Raw genomic sequence first — 24,826 nt, 5'->3', positions numbered from 1 at the left:
CAACCTCACTACCGCTGCCACACTTGACGCCATCAATGATGCCACCTGGCCGATCCATCTCGTTGGGGGTCTTCCTCTTTTTCTCCGACCCTCCACCTTACCCAGCATGACATCCTTCTCCAGCGACTGTTTCCTCCGGACAATACGTACAAAGTATGAGAGACGAAGTTTAGCCATCTTGGCCTCCAAGGAGCACTCTGGCTGCACTTCTTCCAAAACAGATCTATTGGTTCTTTTGGCAGCCCACGACACTTTTAGTATTCTCCTCCAACACCACAACTCAAAGACATCAATTCTTTAACGATCTTCCTTATTCATTGTCCAGCTTTTGCATCCACATGAGGTTATTGAAAATACCATGGCTCAGGTCAGGCGCATCTTAGTCCTCAAACTGACATCTCTGCTCTTCAACACTTTAAAAAGTTCCTGTGCAGCAGATTTGCCTAATGCAATACGTGGTCTGATCTCTTGACTGCTGCTTCCGCGAATGTTGATAGTTATCCAATAAGAATGAAGTCCTTGACAACTTCAATCTTTTCTCCTCACGGCTCCGTCAAATTCAAGGTATTCAGGTTTTAACACATGTTTGACCATTACTGGAGAGTCTTGTGTCCCACTGGGTTAACCTCTGAATTGGGTTACTAACTGAAAGATGGGAAGTTTGAACTCAATTTAGTACTTGTTTTGAACCTTTGCCATTTTTTGAACCCCACTGATTTGCTCTTTACATGTTTTGTCAGTTAATCACTAGAAATACTGTTGTTTTTAAGTTAATCAAATCCATTACAACTCACAACGACCCTGTGTAAGGTTTCTGAGGAGTAGCTGGTGGGTTTGAACTGCTGACGTACTGGTTTGCAGTCCAGTGTTGATCCTACCAGGATCAACTCCTGCCACACCAGGAATCCTGAGGTGGTCCATTTCACAGGAGAGAAATACAGGCACAGAGAGCCTGAGACACTGGTAGGGCCAGGATTTGAACCCTCTGGCTCATGCTCATCAGTGCTCAATTGATTTCCTATTAGCCACCATTTCCCTCACTGGGGCACCCCTTCCACTCTGCTTTGGGGGAGCTGAGTCTCCCTAACACTTCCCACAGCCCTGTTCCCAGCAGCTCTGGGAGTGAAGGGAGATTCCCCAGGCCAATTGTCCATAAACAAAGATTAATCTTTGTATGGGAAGCTTCTGTTATTTTCCTATTGTACACAAGAGGGCGCTAAGGCACAGAGAAGTTAATTGCCTGAAGTCTGTCCATTGGAAGGCGGCATAGATAGGACTAGAACCCAGATGGATTTGCAGTTTCTGTCTGACCTGCCGCTTTCCGAGAATTTCTTGAGGTTATTTCTGCTGCTACTAGTGCTAGCTGCTTGTAGCTGTGCCTCCAGTTGGCATTTCTGGAGTTTGATGCCTCTGCCCAGGCTTCCTCCTCCCAGATCACCACCAGGGTTCAGCACCAACTTTTGCCCCAAGAACGCCCCTGCCAGTAAAGGAGGGCAGCTTCAACCAGGAGCAGACCCATGGTGTCTTGAGATGGTGGGTGGTAAGCAAAGAGGGAGAAACGTGAGAAAGAATAGCCTCGTAGATTTTTCTTGTACTTTGCCCTTAGTAGATGTTGCTGTTAAGTGCCGTGGAATTGATTCCAACTCATAGCGATCATGTATAGGTTTTCCAAGGAGTGACTTGGTAAGCTTGAACCAATGACCTTGCGGTTCAAATCAACCTTGCAGTCCAGTGCATTAACCTGGACTTGTACTTACTGTACTTTTGGATTCTTTTACATTGTTACGGAGAGCTATGAAAATGTTTTAAAATTAGATGAAAACAGCAATATAACTTGCACAGTAATGCTCATTACACCAGGACTCTGTCCTTGGTAGATTATTGTTGTTGTTAAGTGCTGTCAAGTCGGTTCCGACGCATGTTGTTGTTGTTATGTGCCATGGAGTTGGTTCCGACTCATAGCGGGGCTATAAATCTTTACCGGAGCAGAAAGCCTCATATTTCTCCTGCGGAACAGCTCGTAGTTTCCAACTGCTGACCTTGCAGTTCGCAGCCCGATTCGTAACAACTACGCTACCAGAGCTCCATAGCGACCCTGTATAAGGTTTCCAAGGAGTAGATGGTGAGCTTGAACCACCGACCTTGTGGTTCAAACCGACATCGCAGTCCTGCGTAGTAACCCACGGCGCCGCACCCTTAGATTCCAGTCACAAATCAGGCTTGTGAACTCCCCATCACCCACATGCATTTGAGGGCTCTTGAGGGAGAGACAAAAACGGGTGTGAGGGTGTAAAGTGGGCCACCCTAAATTCCAGGCACATGAGCAGGCCTCCTATAGTTCAGATAAAAGGCCTTATCAGAAAGGTGCCTTTGTTTAGAGATTCCACCCATCATGTATTTGGGCTGCACCCTTAAGACAAAGAAGAGAAAAATCACATCCAAGCTTGCCTTGAGTCCTGCCTTCTGATGTGACATTTTTACTCCCTCTTTGAGTTATGAGGAGAAAATTATCTAAACAAGACACATTTCTGGGAGAATGTTTTCCTTAGTGACATCCTCTGATTGCAAAGTCCCTTTGCCCTGAAAGTTAATGGAGACTTACAAAGATCAAATTTCTTGTCTAGACCCTGCTTCCAGAGACTAAGGGCATGTAACTATCATGTTCCCCCAATTTAAATGTAAACTTAGAGGGCTGGCAACAGTTGATTACTTATCTTGCCATGAAGCTTTATTCTGCTCATTTTTGTTGTTGTTTTTGTTGTTATGTGCCGTGGAGTCGGTTCCGACTCATAGCGACCCTGTATAGAGTTTCCGAGGCTGTAAATCTTTACGGGAGCAGAACGCCTCATCTTTCTCCCGCGGAGCATCTGGTAGTTTCAAACTGCTGACCTTAAGGTTCGCAGCCCGATTCGTAACCACTATGCTACCAGAGCTCCTTTGCTCATTTTTAAGGCTGTGCAATTTTCAAGGGACATTAAATCTCTGTGTGTCCAACTCACTTTATACTCAACTCATCAAAATACGTCTTTCAAGGACTCTTTGAAATTCTAAAATGAGACATGTGGTCAAGGGCCCATGTTTATAGTATACTGGGAACAAAAAGACATATTAATAAAATGTTTCCTCTCTGGCAGCATTGCTGAGAAAGACTCCCTAAATTACAAAGGGAAATTTGATGGGAAAGAGGCCAGGCATCTGGGTTTGGAAGCGGGCAGGGATTCCGTCATGTGGATTAGATTTTCTTTTCTCCTTCCCTCTGCCCCAGGGCAGAGGAAGCCTGAGCCAGCTCTTTCCGAGGTCCAAGGCCTTACCTCGTGTGTCAGTCTCAGCATTTAGGACCCTCAGCACTAAGACCCTCTGCAAGGAACCATTTACAGTAGTAATACACAAAACAGAAATAGAGGCAGGGGACAAGGAAGCCCATTGTTCCCAACAGCAAGAATACAGAGCAACATAACTGCCTACCAGTTCATTAAGTGGCACTTTGGGACGTCCAAGCAAAAGAAAACTGCACATCCATTAAAAACAAAACAAAAATGGGTTGGAAATAAATTCATGATGGATAATATCATTTGCAAAACACTTTGCCTAGCATGATTCTGTATCAGATCTGGCATCTAAATACTATCTTTGGTGGAATGAATGGTGAGAAAGAACTTGCACTTACTGTACTTTTGTATTCTTTTAAATTGTTATAGAGAGCTATGAAAATGTTTTAAAATAAGATGAAAGCAACAATGTAACTTGTACAATAATGCTCATTGCAGCAAGATCCACAATAGACGAAAGATAGAAACAACCTAAATGTCTATCAACAGATGAACGGACAAACAAAAGGTGGTACATCCATAAAAACAGCGGATTACTCAGCCCTGAAGAGAAATGAGATCCCAATACATGTGATTGACTTACGTCACTCAGAATAAAGCTTGAGAACATTGTTGAGTGAAATAAATCAGTCACAAAATGACACGTATTGTATGATCCCATTTATCTAAAATATGCAAATGCATAGACCAAAATTATCAGTGGTTACCAGGGGTGGGAGGGAGGGGAAATCTTACCTTATGGGGCACTGAGTTTTTCTGAATGGTAGGTTATGTGCCATGGAATCGGTTGCGATTCACAGTGACCCTGTATAGGGTTTCTGAGGCTGTAAATCTTTACAGGAGTGGGAAGCCTCATCTTTCTCCTGCGGAATGGCTGGCAGTTTTGAACGACTGAGCTTGAGGCTAGCAGCCCGATTCGTAACCACTACACTACCAGAGCTCCTTTACAACAGCTGAAATGCATTGGGTTAGGCCAGGCCCTCTAGGAACTCAGAGCCTAGCAGTTCTGTCTGGAGATGTTTGGGCCCATCACCCGCCTCAGGTGCATCTGCACTCGGACTTCTCTGTGGGTAAAGGAGCTGTCTTGAGCTGGAGCTTGGAAGGCAACCAGGAGACAAGGCCAAAGGTAGCCAAATGCTCAGCCAAGAGCTGGGAGAGGTGGTGGGAGATGGGCATAGCTCCAGGATACAAAGCACGGACAAGGCCGCTCACTGCCTCCTGTACCATGGCACGGAGATCTGGAGGGTATGGTCTTCTCAGGCAGGCCTCTCAAACCAGCAGGTTTCGACCCTGTGTTTGTGGCAGTTACCATACTAGACTTTGGGGCACCACATCTGAAGGAATGAAAAGACTCCAGAAAACCAGAGAGCTCAGTTGTGACAGCAGTGTATTCTACTCACTCAGTGCTCATGTATGACAATGACTTGTGGATTGGCTTCAATGGGTTGTCCTCCACAGCTTTATCACTTCTTTCCTCTGTGTGGCCACTGCTGCATGGTTACCAAGCAATGTTCTTGCATGCCCCAGAGCTTTATGTTTATTTCAGTTTCTATGTTTTAAGGCTTGGGTAATCCATCAGCTCCAACTCACATGATATTCTCTAGACCGGGGCTCACTGACCAAATGGGAGAGGGACAATGAACATTTGAGGACCACTACCCAAGGAGCTCTGGTAGCGTAATGGTTACAAATCGGGCTGTGAACCGCAAGGTCAGCAGTTCAAAACTACCAGCGGTCCCGCAGGAGAAAGATGAGGCATTCTGCTCCCATAAAGATTTACAGCCTGTGCAGGGTCGCTATGAGTCGGAATCGACTCCACGGCACTTAACAACAACAACCCAAGTATGGCAACAGTCGGCAGTGTTTCGTTCTGCTGTGTGTAAGGTCGCTATGAGTCGGTGCCGACTCGATGGCACCTAACAACAACAAAAACCCAAAGAGCTTCAGGTTAATACCCTGGACTGCAAAGTCGGTTTGAATTGCAAGGTCGGCAGTTTAAGCTCACTAGCTGCTCCTTGGAAACCCTATACAAGGTTGCTATGGGTCGGAACCGATTCAAAGGCACTTAACAACAAAAACAAACTCATGGAGCTGACATCTCAGTATCCCACCAAGCATGACATCACCCTTTGCTTCTGGCCTCTACCACACACCTGGAGGAGCAGGTACTGCTAGGAAGAGCTGGGATGCACCAGCACCTCACATTCTAATAGAACAGTCCTGTGACCCCATTTTACAAATGGCAAAACTAACTAGGGTGCTGTATTGACTTGTTTGCAGTTATGATGAACCCAGCTGTGGCTGAAGAGTCTTTGCCTGAGGTAGATGCCTTAGGAGACATTGCTGGATGTCCCCAGGACCCACACCTATCACCCATTTTTGCTACATGCAGTGACTCCAAGATGTAAAGCCCAGGAGGATGTATGCTACACTCCAAAATAACTGCTTGGTTTTTCTAATATGTACAAACAGAAACTTGGAGAATGTGTGGGAATGACTATTAAGAGAACGGTGCAAGGAATATAAAGTTGGATCAGTCTGAGTTTACTGATATGGGCCCACTAAGCACAGATTCTTCACTCAACGTTTCAGCTCCATAGGTTACAAAAGGATCTAATAGTTACGTGGTTGGTTCACTGAAACGGATTAAGCGCTGGCTTTCATTAAATCAAATTGAAAAGCCAGACTTGCCTTGGGATACTGTAGAAGGTATCCAAAGGCTTATGGAAATCGGCATGTTAGAGTAGATTTATCAGGTTAGACCCATAGACCCACACATGGAGTGCCCAGGGACACATTTTTTAACAAGAGGAACAAATTTGTGAAGGGATGCCCAGCATTCTTGAAGAATTCTGGAATTGTTATTTTATGTAAGTCAGATTTGACAGTGGAAATTGTCCTAACCGGATTAAGACACCAAACTATAATTGGGCTGATTGGATCCCATGGTTGTAGGGCCCAAATGGCTGCACTTAACGAACAAAGACAAGTGGGTATGACTACAACATGGGCAGCAGAATCAAAGTAATTATCAGAACAGTCTGGCTCATATGAACTAATGGGCTATGGTATTGGCTACTTAGGCAGGGTGGCCCTGGGAATGAAACCAATGGGAAATCTACCCTATACTTGACTCATACAAGTAGAAGAATTCTAGGTCAAGTGAGCCGCAATCTAACTAGAATCGCCAGAATAAACAATTGCTTTCCCTCAATCAGTTTCCAGAGTTGAGACTGTTTACTAAGTCACAACCCCTCGAATGAAGGTAAGGCCAGGTCCCTTTGAGAAAGGAACCCCTCTGCACTGTCAAAATTTATACTATTTATATTTCTCCGTGCCCTCCTAGAGGGTTCTGCCACCTTTAATGAGAGTGGCTGTTCACTGGGGAAAAGGAAATCATTAGACTTTTTTAGGAACACTAGACACTAACTCTGAGTTTACCTTAATTCCAGTAGACCCAAAACATCTTCCAAAACACTGCCCCATCAAAGTAGGGTCATATGAGGTTAGGTCATTATTGGAGTCTTAGCAAAGGTCCGGAGACCTGGTGTGGTGCCACAGGATAATGCACTGGACTGCAAGGTCAGTTTGAACTTCAAGGTCGGCAGTTCAAATTCAACAGCTGCTCCTTGGAAATCCTATATAGGGTTGCTATGAGTCGGAACCGACTTCACAGCATTTAAAAACAACAGCAACGGCAACAAAGGTCCATCTCACAGTGGGGCCAATGAGTCTCCAAACCCATTCGGTGGTGATTTCCCCAGTTCCAGAATGGATAATTGGAATACATAAACTCAGCAAATGCAAGGACCCCTGACATGTGGATTAAGGGCTATTAAGATAGGAAAAGTCAAGTAAAAGCCATTCAAACTGCCCCTACCTAGAAAAAGAGTATACCAAAAACAATTCCACATTCCTGGAGGGATGTGGAGATTAGCTAAGGACCTGAAGGAGGCACGTCCTCATTCAACATGTATATTTGGTCTGTGCAAAAAACAGATGGATCTTGGAGAATGGCAACGGACTATCATAAATTTAACCAAGCGGTAGCTCCAATTGCAGCTGCTGTTCCAGATGTGATTTATTACATCTCCTGGTATCTGCTATGCAACTATTCATGTGGTCAATGCCTTTTTTTTGGGACCTGGTTTTGAAGAAACACCAGGAGTTTGCCTTTGGCTGGCAAGACCAGCAATATACCTATACTATCCTACCAAAGATATAATCACTTTCCAACCCTATGTCATAATTGAGTCCCCAAGGACCCTGATCACCTTTCCCTTCTACAAGGTGTCACACTGGTCCATTACATTGATGATATTATGCTGACTGGATCTAATAAGGAAGATGTATCAATGGTAAGACATATGAATCCCGGAGGGAAACTAATCCAATAAAAATTCAAATACCTTCCACTATAGTGAAATTTCTAGGGGTCATTGGTGTGGGGCATGCTGAGATATTCCTTCTAAACTGAAGGATCAATTCTTACATTTGGCCCCTCCTATAATTAAAAAGGAGCATAATGCCTGGTGGGCTTCTTTGGACGTGGGAGTGTTACTCTGGCCTATTTTTCAAGTAACTTGAAAAACTGCTACTTTTGAGTGGTTACCAAGCGAAGTTCCTGCATGCCCTACACCTTGATGTTTGCTTCAACTTCTATTGCTTAAGGCTAAGACAACCCATTAGTTCCATATTCCATCTGAGACATGGACCAACACACATGGTATTCTCTAGAGTGGAGCCCACTGATCAAATGGGTGGGGGTGCAGTGTGCATTTGAGGACGACTGCCCAAGAAGCTGTCCATCACCCCGATTCTGTTCTTTACCACACACCTAGAGGAGCAGGAACTAACAGAAAATGCTTCTGATTGCTAAATGGCTACGAAACACCAGCACTTCACCTCCTAATATAGCAGTCCTGTGACCCCATTTTACAAATGGTAACACTGAGGTGCTGTATTGATTTGTTTGCTGTTGTGATGCTTAAGGTTTTGTATAACGTTGACTAGCTCATGATTCTCAGCAGTTGGGCAGATATTATGTAATCATCCTACATTTTGTAATTTGTGAATCAGTTGAGTGGGGAGTTTCCTTGGAGGTGTGGCCTGTATCCAATATATAGAGATGTTCTGGAATAGCTTGTCATCTCTTGATCCTGCATCCAACTTGTCATCCTCTGACCTATGGTTCTCAGGACATGATGAGCTGGTGTGATCTGTAGATTTTGTGTGTCAACCCCTACAGCTACATGAGTCAGAAGAAACCTTCAGCCTAATGCCTGGCCCCTTGAATTGAGGCTTAGGAGCCACCAGCTGCATGGGCCATTTGTTTGAAATAAATCTTTTCTCTATGTATTTACATATATATGCTTCACTGGTTTTGCTTTAGAAAACCCAGCCTAAGACAATATTCTCAAAGCACACTTGAGGACAGACTCTTGTCTGCCTTTTTGATCCCAGCATGGGAAATCTAGCTCCCTGGGCATACTGCTATGTTGTTAGGTGCCATTGTTGTTAGGTGCCACTGAGTCGGTACCAACTCATAGCGACACTATGTACAACAGAATGAAACACTGCCCGGTCCTGGGCCAACCTCACAATTGTTACCATGCTTGAGCCCATTGATGCTGTCACTTTGTCAATCCTTCTCGCTGGGGTCTTCCTCTTTTGTCTGACTCTCCACCTTACCAAACATGATATCCTGACAACATGTCTAAAGTATGAGAGACAAAATCTGGCCATCCTGATCTCCAAGGAGCGCTCTGACTGCACTTCTTCCAAAATGGATCTATTGATTCTTTTGGCAGCCCATGGCACTTTCAATATTCTCCTCCAACACCATAACTCAAAAGCATCAATTCTTCTATGGTCTTCCTTATTCACTCTCCAGCTTTCACATGAATATGAAGTTATTGAAAATACCATGGCTTGGGTCAGGCGCACCTTAGTCCTCAAGCTGACATCTCTGCTCTTCAACACTTCTAAAAGGTCTTGTGCAGATTTGCCTAATGCATACTGCTATAGGAAGAAGTAAAGAAAGATGATTTGGAAGTCTCCAGATAGGTCCTTGGTCGTTGCCATGGTGATAAGAGGTCCTTGCTGGACTCCCAGGCCTTTGGTTGCTGCTCAGGGTGGGGATTTTTTTACCTCTGAGAAGAGGAAGGAGAAGGCTGCAGGGAAGGGGGACTTCTTGTGGAGGGAATGCTCCTCTATGTGAGCCTACACCTTGAAAGACTCTTCTGAATGCTTCCAGTCCAGAAGGTCCTTGGGTTTGGGGGTAGTCCTTTCCATGAGTACAACCTGAGCCTGCCCACAGTAGCATTCAGCCAAGGATTTCTGTACTTCCTTGACACCTGGCTAGTTTGTGTTTAGGAGAGGCAGCATTTATAGGTCAACAGTGTAGACTTTGGAATCAGCTACCCCAAGGCTTAAACAATGGCTCCCTCAGTGGCCTTGGGAAGTGGATTCCACCTCTTGGTGCATGCCTTCCTTCCTCACAGGGTGGTTGTAGGAGAAATTTCACTAAGCTTTCAGGAACAGTTTCCTGCCACGTCTTGGCCATCACCTGTCTGAGATAATGCTCTTTCTACAAGGAGTCCTGGAGTGGCGCTAAAGGATAATGCACTGCACCGCAAGGTCAGTTTGAACCTCAACGTAGGCAGTTCAGACTCACCAGGTACTCCTAGGAAACCCTATACAGGGTCTCTGTGAGTCAGAACCGACTCAACGGCAATTAACAACAAGAACACTGCTTATAGGGTCTGGAGGGCCCAGGAATCCAGGCTGAACATCTGCATGTGGTGATGGTGGTGGTAGGGCAAGTTCCTCCCCTAAAGGTCACAGCAGCCTGGCACATCAAGGACATCTCAGGGTGGAAATCTGTGCACTTTTCGATTAGTCAAAGTCTACAACCACAGGAACAACTATTACCTGCATCAGGGTTTGGCTGCTATAGGAACCAACTGTTGTTTGATACTTTGAAAACTGTGAAACTTGACCTTGAAGAGGCCAAGTGCCAGGTCCTTCCCAGCTTCTGCTGGCTGACTTCGCCCTTTCCTATCAGGAGCTGGCTGGACTATCACTCTTTGGTGGCCAGTTGAAGTTGAGCAGACAGCAATTACCAGCTCCCCTGCAGAAAACTTGGAATTGTCCCTTTACTGTGGGCATCCACGCCTCATTCACACTGAACACGTGTCCTCCAGGCCTCTCCTACTAACTAGCTGAGATTAAAAAGGAGACTCTGGAGTCTTATTGGCTGTGTGATCTTCTACAAGTCACTTAACCTCTTGAGCTTCAGTTGCCTTCATCTACAAAATGAAGCCAAGAGGTGTTTGGGAGAACCACACGAGAAAACACAAGTGGGTCTGTCACTGCAGCTCCTTACCCCACTGCCAGATTAACGTGGGCTCCCCACACGTACTTCTCTCATGACGGCAACTGTTAGGGCTTATCTGGGGGCTCTTGAGTCACCTCCCTTCTGTGCTCTTCTACAGCAGTATGAGCAGGGTGGCAGAGCCCCCATTCTGGGACCAGGGTCGGTCCCCAAGTTTTGATGCTGCAAACAAGTCAGTGTACCACCTCAGTTAGTTGTGGCATCTGTAAAGTGGGGTCAGAAGCCTGCTGTACTAGGAAGCATATCTTAATAAGCACTTCATGATCAGCAGCTCTTCCTAGTAGGAAGGAGAGAAAAGAGGCGAGCGGAGGGGAGAGAGCAAAGAAAGAGCCATGGTGATAAAAAGCACTCAGCTAACTGAAAGGTCAGCAGTTTAAACCCACCAGCTGCTCTGTGAGAGAAAGATGAGGCAGTTTGCCTCTGTCAAGACGTAGAGTCTTAGAAACCTTATCAGGCTGTTGTACCCTGACCTGTTGGGTTGCTGAGTTGGAATCAGCTTGATGGGGTTATCTAAGGGCAGTGGATGGCAGGTGAGATAGCTTCTTGTTTGAACCAGTTCCCCTATTAGGAGCGTTTCTCGGTGCAACCAGAAGGGTGAAACACGCACATACCTGTCACTTGGGCAGGATTCTTAGTGTTAAAAGCCAGGACAAGCCCTGTCGGGGAGGCACTGTTAGTACCAGGGGCTATATGCACCCTCTCACCTTTTAGGCTAGGCCTCTTTGCTACCTGGTCGCCACTGATGATAAACTCCCACTGTGGCGGAGGGAAGAAGCCAGGCTGCCCCTTACAAAAAGAAGCCACACTCATTGTCAAAACAAGGTTTTTGTGACTTATTGGCCAACGTTTGGGAAAGGCCATCAGAGGCCCCCACCATTTATTCTGAAATAGCAGCTGCTAAGAACACAAGGGTGTACTTTATTGAGCAAACATTTTATTTAAAATAAGTTATAACAATTTACAATTCGGCATTTAATTCCAGTTTTGCATCCACATCCCAGTTTATAATGCTTGTGGTCATTTCACATTAGGCTCTGAGCCACTCCAGTTTTCTGATAGGTGGGCTTCGGCCCGATTCACCCCAGCTGCTGCCCATTAGTGAGGAGCCTCACCCAACCCCACCGCGCCCCTGCCATGGTGGACACATCCACTAGGAAACGGAAAACGATCACTTCTTCAGGACTAAGCACCAAGTCCAAGGGGCTTGGCAATAGAGGCTACACTACAGATGCGGGGTCTGCATCCAGGCCCTGTCCCTCAACACTGTTGCTTAATCCCAAAGGCAGCTCAGGCCTGCAGGAAGACGTGCAAAATGCCCCACGCCCCACTTGTGGAATCTTGCACCTGCATATTACTTTCCAAGCAGCCTGGAATGACAGTGTTAGCTTTCTAGCTTTTACTCTTTCTGCCAAATGGCAAAATGCCACCATAAGCTGCTGCCCTGTCTTCTCCCTCAAGATCTCCTTGATGTTCAGGCCAAAGGTTGGCATGAGTTTCATCCTTCCCCATCTACAATTTTTATTTCAGAAAAGTGGCCCAGGAAGCTGATTGGGGCAGGTGGGCTGTGCTCTGTTACAGGATGGTTCTCACTGACAAGGACTCTAATGGTCAGACCCACCTGAGATTACTTTAAACTTTAGGGAGACTCCTCAGGCTGACAAACGGGAGAAGCAGGCATTAAGAGCAAGGGCTAGTGTGCATGAAGGAGGAAGGATCTTTGGCAAGTGGGGTGCCACTCGCTACTGCAGAACTTCCCCAGACTAGTGACTGGAGCAGGCTCAAAAATGCAAAACCTTGGCTACCATGGCCTCACTTCTGACTTAATGAGGCAATCAGCAAAAGAAGGAGAGAGGGATGTGGAAGCCATTCAGGGCAGTTCGCTACCACGCAGACTCCGCCCTTTCATAAATGTCAAAAGCCACAGAGCATTGGGGAGTGTGGAGAGGGGGTGTGTGCGGTGAATAGTGTTAAAACATTGGCAGCTACCCAACAGCCTTTTCTTTCTTATATAACATGGGCATTGGAAGAGATGAAGATGGTTTCAAACCCATCTCTTTTTCTACACAACAACCTATGCATGTATTCTTAGTCCCCCCCATCTTGCTCATTCAATGCTGAAAAGTAAATCAGTAGCTTAGACTAACCAATTTCATTTTTTAAATCATCCATCTTGTTTGTATTCTCAGTCTGTCTGCAGTGTGGTTACTTGTGCCAAGAGGTCTGATTTGAATTGAGCGTATGCAGAATTTTCTCAGACTATTTCAATTTACATTTCTTAGGATTCCCCAACATGTCCCTAAGAATCAAGTCTAGACCTTAGACCTTCTTCCTGAAGGCACTTTAGAACGGTGATGGTAGGGATGGGGCTTTGGACCCACGCACAGGCTGGGGAACTTTGTACAAAATGAGTCACAAACAAGCAAGAAAAGCAACCATCAGAACTCCTCCCAGAATTTGACGGGAATCATTTTAAGGCACCGTGACGTGGAAGGGGCTGCCGGGGATGTGTTCATCCCCCCACTTCACAGCCAGAACGTAATCCCCTTTCTCCTTGACCACGTATGTGACGTTGTATTGCTGACTGCCCACATGCTTCATGGAGACCTCTTCACAGGGGGTGGTGGGTCCATGGACCCCAATCAGCAACATGTTAGAACCTGGGAGACAGAGAAAGGTGGTTACTCCATCAGGAAGCAACCATGACCGGTAGAAGAAGAGGAGGGGATATGACGGTCAAAGGGAAAGGTATCAAGTTATGATGACGGGTGCCCCATAAGAGCAAGGACTCTTGGAGTTGTATGGATTCAAATCCCTACCCTGTCACTTCCTGGCTGGTTGACCTTGAACATGGAACTTCTCTCTCTCCCTTGGTGCCTACCTCCTGGGCTTGTTCTGAGGTTGAGAAGGGTTATGCATTAAGTCTTGAGCACCTCATAAGGGCTATGTGTTGCCGTAGTTGTTAAGCAAGTGTTGGCCATTATGATATTCTCTTTTATCTTAAGGAAGAAACTACTATTCCCACTTTAGATAAAACCACATCTTAGAAAGCGGTGTAGTGGAGTGTGCCCAAGGTCACATGGCTAATAAACATTATGAGTGAATAAGTGGCAGAGCCAGGTTCCAACCCCTGTGTGCTGAATGCCAAAACCCAGGCAACTTATCAGCAACACCCAAATAACTATCCACCAAAACCAAAACCCACACTGTTAAGTCCCACTCACAGTGGTCCTACAGGTTAGAGGAGAGCTGCTCCCTAGAGGTTTTAAGGCTGTATGTCTTTATGGAAGCAGACTGCCTCATCTTTGTCCTGAGAAGTGGCTAATGGGTTTGAACTGGTGCATCATCAGGGTTCCTACCCAAATAAACATCCAAGTTCAAAGCAGAATTTGGTCAGTTAGTGGCAGAGAAGGAGCCGGATTACTGAGATCCCGTATACTCATCAGTAATGGAGAGCACTCCACTTTTCCTATCCATCTTGAGGTCATTTGAAAGAATCAAGAGACAGAAGAGAGAGACCATTTTAAAATATTGAGTGCAGGAGACTTGGGTAATAAACGAAGGTACTTGCAAATGGGTGGGTACTGCAGAAGGCCTCAGCAGAGAAATGCAAAGAGAAGAGAGGGTGCTCAGCCTGCTCCACCCCACCTCGGGGAGGCCAGGCTGCCTACCAGCTTTGCTGCAGTCCACCAGGAAGGAGCTCTTCTGACCCACAAAGGCCTTGGAGAGCCCTGCACCCTTGGAGGTCACCTTGCTGGCGTCTGAGGATGCCTTGGGAATGGCGCTATAGCAGGTCTCTGTGGAGGACCTGGTCACCGATTCCACCAGGATAGATGAGGTCTCGTTGGCTGATCCAGGGCTGACCAGACGTTGGCCTAAACATAGGAGGCAGAGAGGGAGACACATGTGAACGATCATTCCAAACAGACAGGCAAGGGTCTCTCCCAGAGGCCCTAGGAGAGCTCTGCCCAAATACCTGGGTTCGAAACACCCCATCTCATACCCATAATATCTCCTAAAGTCCCTGGGATCCTATCACATCCCACTAGGATCTCGTGTTCTACACAAAAGCAGGAATCTAGCCCTGGCTGATTAGATGGCTCTCTAAAAATTCTTCCACATCAGCACATGCCATCCTCTTGCATGGTGTGGCGCTGCGGGTGAATGCACTGGACTGCAAGGTCGTTTGAGCTGTAAGGTTGGTGGTTCAAGCTCACCAGCGGCTCCTCAGAAACCCTATACAGGGTCGCTATGAGCTGGAACTGACTTAACGGGCACTTAACAACAATATGTATACTGCAATATAAAAGTTTGGAAGGTCACCTCACAAAACATCAACAATTGTTCTCTCTGTTGAGGGGAATGTGTTTTCTATCCATACTTGCTCATTTTGCTGCCATGAACCTACACTACGTATATGACAGTGAATCCACACAGAGAGAGATGCATGTGAGGAATTCACCACAAACTTTTTAATGGCGGTTATCTTGAGGAGTTCACTGGGAAGTGATTTCTACCCTGTGGTATTTTTGTCAGTGTTCTGTAGGAAGGAAATTTTTATTAGATTAGTAGTAGAATCTTTTCATTATTTTTAAAGCGCAGTTGAGAAAACAGGGTCTTCAGATACTGATTTAAAACAAATTCTTAAGATTTCAGTTATGTAAATTTTTTGTTGTTGTTTTGTTGGAGACAGAAAACCATCTATGATGCTTTCTCAATTTTGATATTCCCATGTGTCTACTTATTTTTTGAGTTTTGAACTCTGAACTTTGTACTGCACTCTAACATGTAATACCATTTTCTTTATGTCGAGGTACACACTAGAGTCAACATACCCATAACCACCCACAGTTGTGACTACTGAAGAGCTCTGTTATTAATCTGGCAGAACCAGCTCCACACTGTAAGAGGAGAGAACTCCGAAGATCATTACCTGTCACCTTGGCTTTGAAAGGGCTGCCCACGATGTGGTTAGGTCCACCATATTTGACGCCGATCAGGTAGTTACCAGGAGCCATAGGAGTGTACATGACTTTGTATCCTTCTGGGGTTTCCTGGCAATCCATTTTAACCTTGGATGGACCTTCAATGGTGACAGACAATGTCCCTGGCCCAGCTCGGGTGGTGTTGATGAAAAATTCAGACTGGATACCTGGGAAAAAGAAAAAGAGAATGCCATGTTGAAAGTCTGGAGAGTTGGGATATGGTCCAGGGGCTTTCCTGAAAGGGCAGTGAGACAGTGTTTGAGGGGTACACAAGGTTCTCTCAAGAGAGGTTGTCTTGGTGGTGTGAGAACCCAACACCACGCTCCTAGTACAGAGAATTTCAGGCCCTGGGGGTGGTAGTTTCTTTCCAAGGCTGAAGCAGGATTAAGGCTGACATTTCACCCACAAGCACCAATGTCTGGACACCCTGTTCTTTCCTCTGAGCATGTGTCTCAGCTGCGGGCGAGAGCCTGAGCTGTCATTGTGAGCCCAAAGTGCTGCTTCAGCCGCTAAGATCTAGCTCTGCCTCTAAGGGGCTGAGGGAAGTGTGGGCTCCTCTGACCTTTCCCAGGCCGGCAGGCGTGGGCCCTTCTGACCTTTCCTTTCTCCTCTGCGTAAAAAGGAGAAGCCAAGGAGGCCCAGCGTCTCCTCCTCCTCAGGCCCCTTATGCCAAACACAACGCTGAAGACTAGGGCAACCATTATGTACCTGCCACCCCACCCTTGTGTGGTGAATGGCGAAACAAGAGCAGTCTCAAAGCAGCAGCTCCGGCTACCTGACCACCACACTGGCACCATTAAGCCCAGGTCCTGTGCTAAGCCTTTCATAGGCACTGCGCTATGGGTTCCTTTCACAACAAGCCCTATTGTACACATGATGACACTGGGGCACTTGCCAGTCAGGGCTCTACAATTAAAGGGCTGGGACCTGAATCACAGCTGCCTGGCTCCAGAGCCCAGGCCTATCTTTTGGCCATAAGGGCCGAATCAACTGTGGAGCTGCCATGATGCCCCTACGGCAGTCCTGAGCCACCTAGCCCTTGGTTGACCTATTGCAGGCCCATCCTCCCTACAGGCATCCTACCTTGCGATAAGAGGGAACGGGACCTAAGGAGCTGGCAGTCCTGCCTGAGTCTACTCCCCCTATAAGAGCCCCAGGCTCCCTCAGGCTCCTTTCTAGTCCAGATGGAATGAGGTTGTCAATGAGGACAGTTGCACGTCCTCTACAGTGCCCTCTACAGGGTGTCCCGGGCATAGCATCCCTGTGTAGGGCTAGGCTTTTTCCAGAGCCCTAGATGCCAATTCCAGCTGGGAACTATTTCAGTTTAATTATAGCTAGAGGCTAGAGAAAGAATTATTGTTCTGGTTATCAATAAAACAAAGGAGCTGCTATCATGCAACCCCTACACACAACTCAGCTGTTTCTGGAAGCTCCTGAGGCTCCGCCTGTCCCAGGGCCCTCCCCACTGTCTCAGCCTTCAGCCTGGTCACAGTATCTAATCTATGAGACACCCTCCCATAGCGCCTGCTGCACGTGGGGGAAGGGGGAGGGACAGCAATGGGACTGTGCTTTCAGGAAGTTGCTGCAAGACACCGATAAGGAAAGATATTTTTAATGTGAAATTGAAAAGAGCTCGCTTCAGTGGAAAGAAACCCCACCCCTTTAAGCAAGCTGCCTGTTCCGGAGCAAAATCACTTCTCTCCCACTAGGAGAGATGAATAAGGAAAGGGGAAAGAAGAAAGTATAGGCAGTCCAGCCTGAAGGCCAGATCGTACTTGCCCTTTAACATTACACAAATTTGCCCACACTTTGAAATTCAAACCCCCTACTCAAGAAAAAAATTCATCACAACCACTTTCACTTGCTGCATGGCAGCTTTAAAATCATTGAAAAGGCTTCGAGTCTTTTTTTTTTTTTCCGAGTCTTTTCTTGCACTGTTGTTAAGTGCGGTTGAGTCAGTTCCGACCCACAGCAACCCTGTATAGGGTTTCCGAGTAGCAGCTGGTGAGCGTGAACCGCCGACCTTACAGTTCAAAGGGCTTTGCAGTCAGGCATATTAACCCACAGCGCCACACCAGGACTTTCTTGTACTAAGGCTAAACAAGAACCACACGCACCTGTTCTGACTTACCTACAGAAGTGACTTAAAACACACTTAGGAATGAATCTAATTCATTACCTGAGGACCCACCTGTATAGGGGAAAAGCAACCTGGCCAGGGCTTTCCCTGTTACCTTCCTTCAGGCTCAGAACAATTCTATCACGTAGGCTCACGCTTATCTCCATTCTACAGAGAAGAAAGGGGAGGCCCAGGAAGGTCAAATAACTCACCCAAGTCACAAAGGGGTTCTCTCTCTCTCTCTCTCTCTCTCTCTCTCTCTCTCTCTCTCTCTCTCAGCTATAACCAATATCTGATCCCAACACCTTCTCCAAGTATGGATAACTGAGATCCTGTGTGTTTCCTGCATGCTTACCGCAGCGACCCTGGCTGTGTGTTGGGGGGGTCTATACTGTCACCTCTTAGGCATACTGGGAGTTCCTGAACTGTTTTAATGCTCTGTTGCTGGAACTCCCTGGGCTAAGTCCCCACTTCTCAACTCCCCTTTAGCAGAGTCCCATCCCACATTCTCCACATTCCCTAGATCCAAATTCTGCAGATTGGACCACTCATAAAAACACAGGGACGTTTGCTTTGTTAGAAGGCTAGGATATGGGGCACTGGGGTGGCCCAGCACAGACACCTTTTCATTCCACTCACATAGCAGCTATGTAATCTCAGGATGGATATTTGGGAAAAGGCTTGGGATCAGGAGGGCTAGAAAAACAAGCCGCCTTCCCCTCCACAAGAGCAATATTTACACAGCAATGGAAACAGGCATGCTCTGTACGTCTCCTTTCTGGCTGTGAGCTTCCCTGCAAGACCAGCTCCTTCTGTTGGCTTCTGAAACCTGAGCTGTTGAGAAGGTGTGCAAACCTGCCAAGAGGAAGTGGGAGTGGGCCCCAGGCACAGCCAGTGTGACCCGACAGGAGAGCAGTTGGCTCCCAGTGGGCACACAGGGGCCCTGCAGCTGCTCTGGGGTCTGACGAAGGCATGCTGTCCACTCAAAGTGTCCTGCTGCCTGGGGACCGTTCCAGGATGGCTAGGAGGATGGGTCTTGGTTTAAGGACACCCGACAGAGCAACTCGAGTCCAAACACTGCCGCTGAGTGAGCCAGCCACTTAGGGAGCTTCTGAGGTCAAAGACCTGGATTGATTCCTGGTTCTGCCATCTCCTAGTTGAGTAAGGTTAGGAAGTAACTTCACTTCTTGGTTTCAGTTTCCCCAGCTGTAAAGTGGACATCATTTAAGGGGCTCTAGGAGGGTGATTTTGTAGCAATACTTTTTGATTTACCCTCATAAATAAAAAAAGCTCTAGGATAAGATCTGGTGCTGTAGGATAAGCACTGGACTTCAAGGTTGGTTTAAACTGCAAGGTTGGTGGTTCAAACTCACCAACCACTGCTTGGAAATCCTATACAGCGTCACTGAGTCAGAACTGACTCAATGTCACAAGAACAACAATAGGAGAGTGACTACATCCTGCCACTACCCCCCTCCCCCACCCCATGCCGAGGGTGCTCCTTTGCTGGAATCTCACGCTGGCACACCAGCCTGTCAGTCATTCCGCCAACTGAACAGGGCCCCTCAGCCACTTAGATCCTTACTTCCCCAGACAGGGTGGCAGGTAACCACAACCACTCATTCCCTCCCCCTGGCCCACCCCATGGGAGGCAAGCACTCTAGCCCTACTCAATGCAACAGTGGAAGAGATTGGGGAGGGGGAAGGGAGCACATAGAAGGGCCTCAAGAGACTGGAGCCCCAGTACATTCCTAGGAGGGTCTAAAGGGATGCCTATGCAAGCAGGCTGCATTCATGCAGGAAAGTTTCCCACCCCGCCATCCTACAAAACAGGGCTGCACCGGAAACCACCGTGTGCCCAGCACTAAGATTCAAGCCACTTACAGTTCATGCTACAAGCACTAAATAGTCACTAAAAGCCACATCAAGACGTCAGCATCATCCAGATGTCAAGAGTGAAGAAAAACAAGCTATTGTACAATGATACACGTAGTAAGAGAAGACAGCTGTAAAAGCTACCCCTGTCTGTCTAATGAGCCCACCAACTAACCAAAGGCAGCACCAGGAATGAAGGCACCAATGATGGAGACATTCTGAAGATGCTCCCTGAACAGCTAGCTAGCAGTGCTTACCTTGTGACCGGGGCAGGGCAGGGAAAAGGAAGAAGACAGAATGAGTTTTACTTTATGGTCTTCCTTGTTGCCTTTAAGGAGCCCTGGTGGTACAGTGGTTAAGTGCTCAGCTGCTAACTGAAAGGTCAGTAGTTCAACCACACCAGCCACTGGGTGGGAGACAGATGTGGCAATCTCTGTAAGACTTACAGCCTCTGAAACCCTGTGGGGCAGTCCCACTCTGTCCTCTGTAGACACTGTAACCAACTTTTTGGCAACAGGTTTGGTTTTAGGTTTTGTTGCCTGTTTTTTGTTTTTTTTTTTTCCATAATCAAACATGTGTTCCATTTGTGGTAAAGATTAAAAACAAATCCTAAGAGATTCAGAAAGCTTCTGAATCGTTTGGCTGTTTCCATCTTTCCTCTTCTTCCACTGGGATCAGAGGAGTGGGCTGTGTCTTACTGCCACTTTTAAATGCTTCTGGAAGTAACGGGGACCACTAACAAAAACAGACACTGAGTTTCGTGTAGGCCAAGATACCCTCAACACTGATGATGCATGCTCTCTGAGGTCAGCGGACTTGAAGAAGAAATCGGACCACAGTTGGAAGGTGCACTAGCACAGCCATCAAGCCCTGGCTCATGGTGGGCAGTGGGCCAAACCACAGCTCCCAAAACTCTGGAGAGAAAGCACCTCCAGAGTATACAGGATTCCTGCTTCCCTGAAGAGAACATCTGTTAGGGATTGAATTCTGTCTCTGTAATTTGGTTGTACACTCTAACTCCTATACCTGTGGTTATAATCCTATTGAGACACAGGGGTCTTTTTGTTGACAAGGCAATAGTAGTGGAGGAGGAGCCCCCAGTTGCACTGTGGCTAAAGCACTCAGTTACTAACTGAAAGCTTGGGGCTCAAATCCACCAGCTGCTCTGTGGGAAAAAGCTGTGTCAGTCTGCTTCCATAAATACTATAGACTCGGAACCCCTAAGGGGAGTACTACTCTGTCCTACAGGATCAATATGTTGTTGTTGTGAAGTGCCGTCGAGTCGGTTTCTACCCATAGCGACTCTGTATAGGGTTTCCAAGGAGCAGCTGGTGAGCTTGAAGCATCGATCTTGCAGTTGAAACAACTTTGCAGTCTGATGCATTAGCCCACAGCCCCACACCATGACTCCTTCCCTAGAACAGGTGCCCTGAATTCGGACTTCTAGCCTCCTAAACTTTGAGAAAGCAAGTTTCTGTTTATTAAAGCCATCCACCTGTGGTATTTCTGTTAGAATAGCTTGAGATAATCAAGACTGTGCAAAAAGTTTCTTGGAATTAGGAGGTTTCCATCTGGCTTTGCCTCTGGGGCCAGCTAAGTTGAAGACAACAGGCAGAGGATAGATAGTGTGTTACCTGTGGTGCCCCCCTCAAGTCCTGTGCCATAGGCAGACACCAAGGCGGGGTTCCCTCCTTGTCCAGGTTCCCCGACGCGTACTTTGAAAGGACTTCCGACCACATGGCTCCCATTGAACTTGACATCGATCATGTGCACTCCATTCTCGTGAGGGATGAAGCGAACAGCGTACTTATCTAGAGAGTGAGCAAAGCCACAGGGTTATCGCTGGGCAAATGGCCAGCTCTGAGTTGTGTGAGGACAAAGGAAAGGCAGCCACTCGGAGATAGCAAACTTTAAATCGTGAATAGGACAACAAACGGACCCACTCCCTTGCAGGGTTTCTTGTGCCTTCTGAACACCCACAGTGTTTGGTTCTCAATTCACTAGGACACTTGGACATCATTAGGAGTCATCACCAGGGAACTGCAGCTTTGGGGCCAGGTCCTCACTAGATTTTGAGCGCCTCTTTGAGGGCAGGATATCTGTATTCCTCAGCTATGGCACTTCCTGCCAAGTCTCTGGCACTTAATACAAGTTCACTGGCAAAACAGTCTCTTTTAAAGTTGACCGATCCTGAAGAATTCCATCTACCAAGCATAGGGCAGGAAAATCTTACGCTGTTAAATCCAAGAGACCCAGATACTTTAAAAATATTTTATGAATGAATACCAGTTTACCGTCCCACTCAGAATAAAGTGAGATCACACTGTATTTATTCATGTCACAAGGTCAACACTATCCTAAAAACCGGTAAGATTTTGAGGAAATCAAGATGAACGTCATGTGAAAGGCACTGGAAAACTAGGGGAAAAGAAAGCAGTATTTGTTTTATTTTTAAAAAGCACTATGTGTTAAACTCACAGGGTCTCCCCTGCAAATGTTTACACATGAATTTACAAGCAACGTCTGGCTGCAGACAAGGGAAGTGGGAGACCTGTTGTCAGTGATGAGTCCGACTGGTCCCCAATGGGACGCACACTTGCAGGGATATTCTGCTAGGAAGTGCTGGAGCTGTGATCCACACACTGACTCCTCAGGCTTACCTGGCTCCAATTCAGACACGTGGCATTCTTCCACGGCTCCAGAGGGGCTGTGCACCTTGGCATCAATCTTGCCTTTTGCCCCATTCAACCTTATAGCAAAGGATGCTGGCTGGTTAACCTTTAATCCCGATTCCTGAGAATTTAATACATTAGACAAGTTATGGCCCTCGGCATTCCTGCTCAGTGGCACACAATGACCCGACCCAGAAACTGGGGTGACGGTTCTCATGTAACTAGGCCCAGGAGATGTTTCCACAGAAGGCAGGCAGCTCACTGACGCCTCTCTAGCATTAAACATAGGAAAACACAGACACACGCTGCCTGGACTTGGACCCAAATTCCCTTGACTCAATCTGGAAGCGGTGGTTCCTGAGTTGGAGACTTGAGACATCTGGGTTGATAAGACTACAGCCTCAGTAACTCAAGAAAGAGCTGTACTGGAAAATCCAATGTTTTCCAGGCCTCAAAGTCAGGGTCCTTTTTAGGAAGGGGCCTGACAGGTGAGCAAATCATTAATTCACATAAACAAATTTTTATATTATTGTTTTCTTGTTGTTAAAAAAAAATAGGAATAGGGGGAACTTTTAATAAAATTGCAAAGGGTGACGTATGCAAGAGAGGCAGTAATGTACAGTTGTTAAGAACAAGCTGGACTTGGATTTGCTGTCACATCTTTGCTATGCAACCAAGTTGTTGACTTTCTGACTCTCCATTTTCTCATCTGTAAAATGGTACAAGAACAGACTCTGTATCCTGGAGCACTGCTGCTAGAATGACTTATACCTATAAAACACTCAACACACAGTGCTTGGCCCACATACAGAAAAACTCAAAAATGTCAGTTTATTGCTAAACGTTAACATCCACTTAGAAGTTGTCAGTACCCTGGGAGTACTGGAGAGATGGCGCTTTTGCCCTTCACTGGACCAGTGTTACTCTCCATGCTTCATCTAGAAACTACAGCCCTTTCTAGAAGGACATCAGAAGTTCAGGATGGTGAAGGCTGAATGGCTCTTTTACAAGCCAGCAGTTTTTATTTAAATTTGGTTGGACAGCCAGGCCTGAGGATCCATATTAAAGCAACAGGACTCACACTTCAGTGTGCAAACAAATCAACTAGGGATCTTGTTAAACTGCAGAATCTAACTCAGTGGGTCTGGGTGAAGACTGGGATTCTACATTTCTAATTAGTTTCCAGATAATGCCAGGCTGCTGACACAAGGAAAATGTGTAGTAACAAAGCAATAAAGTTGTGCTAACTAATTTGGTTGTGACTAGGAGTCCTGGTGTGGCACTGCAGGATAATATGCTGGATGCAAGGTCAGTTTGAGCTGCAAGGTCAGTGGTTCAAATCCATCAGTCACTCCACAGAAACCTTACACAACGTCACTATGAGTTGGAACTGACTTGATGGCACTTAACAACAACAAGCCATATGTGAGAGTCCTACTGTAACACTGAAGGATAAGTACTGGACTGCAAGGTCGGTTTGAATCACAAGGTCAGTGGTTCAAACTTAACTGTCGCTCCTCATAAACCCTTGACAGGGTCGCTATGAGTAAAAACCGACTCAATGGAAGTTAACAACAACAACAAGCCAAAAGTGAAGGTGCCCTGGTGGCCCAGTGGTTTAAGTATTGGGCTGCTACCCAAAAGTTCAAAGGCTCAAACTCATCAGCCACTATATGGGAGAAAGATGAGGCTGTCTGCTCAGGTAAAGGTGTATAGTCCTGGAAATCCTAAGGAGCAGTTACATTCTGTCCTCTGGGGTCACTATGAGTCAGAATCAATGCGATGGCAAGGGGGTGGATATGGTTTTGGTTTAGCCATATTTTCCTAAGCATTTTAATGTAAATAAAAGAAAAATTAAATGCAATGAGAATTTCAATCTCTTATTTACATTGGCCACATTTCAAGCGTTAACAGCCATGTGTGGTTAGTGAACTAACATAATGGACAGTGGTGGGGGTGGTGGTTATGTGCCGTGGAGTCAGTTCTGATTCATAGCGACCCTGCACGGGGTTTCTGAGGCTGTACATCTTTACGGGAGCAGAATGCCTCATCTTTCTCCCGTGGAATGGCTAGTAGTTTCGAACTGCTGACCTTGCAGTTCGCAGCCTGATTCATAACCACTACGCTACCAGAGCTCCTTTAACATAATGGACAGTAGAGATATGTAACGTTTCCAACATTCTAGAATGTTCTATTGGGCAGCGACATTCTATAGGTTATAGATTGCGATGAAGACAGAACACAGAATTAAGATATCTGTGATTGTCACATCATCGCTATCAATACCCCTTCTAAGCCATCCAGTGCCAGTAGTCTCCAACTTTCTCAAAGAGTCCTAAGAGTAAGATGACACAATTCATACCACTCTGCTATGCAGGCCTCCAATGTCTCTGATAAATAATTTACATATCACTCAGCATCAAATATCCCAGGAAGAACAGGGATCGCTGTTC

The 24,826-nt window shown here is 46.4% G+C and overlaps 1 protein-coding gene across 4 annotated transcripts in view; it reads right to left on the bottom strand.

The window, feature by feature from the left end:
- Window positions 1-13,172: 13,172 nt before the first annotated feature.
- The window catches only part of FLNB (filamin B, beta), a 182,052-nt gene continuing 170,398 nt past the window's right edge, over window positions 13,173-24,826 (bottom strand). For 2 of the 4 annotated variants that reach the window (XM_006862077.1, XM_006862078.1), the window contains 5 exons: window positions 22,362-22,494; window positions 21,336-21,512; window positions 15,656-15,874; window positions 14,394-14,597; window positions 13,195-13,382 (listed from right to left, as the gene is read on the bottom strand). In XM_006862077.1, the coding sequence (XP_006862139.1) occupies window positions 13,195-13,382; window positions 14,394-14,597; window positions 15,656-15,874; window positions 21,336-21,512; window positions 22,362-22,494 (921 nt within the window). Of the gene's footprint in view, window positions 13,383-14,393; window positions 14,598-15,655; window positions 15,875-21,335; window positions 21,513-22,361; window positions 22,495-24,826 lie in introns of all 4 variants that reach the window. The other 2 variants (XM_006862076.1, XM_006862075.1) reach the window with 2 other exon arrangements.

This window comes from Chrysochloris asiatica, unplaced genomic scaffold, assembly GCF_000296735.1.
Source record: "Chrysochloris asiatica unplaced genomic scaffold, ChrAsi1.0 scaffold00046, whole genome shotgun sequence".
Lineage (NCBI taxonomy): Eukaryota > Metazoa > Chordata > Mammalia > Afrosoricida > Chrysochloridae > Chrysochloris > Chrysochloris asiatica.
This window is presented reverse-complemented; position numbering and strand designations above follow the sequence as displayed.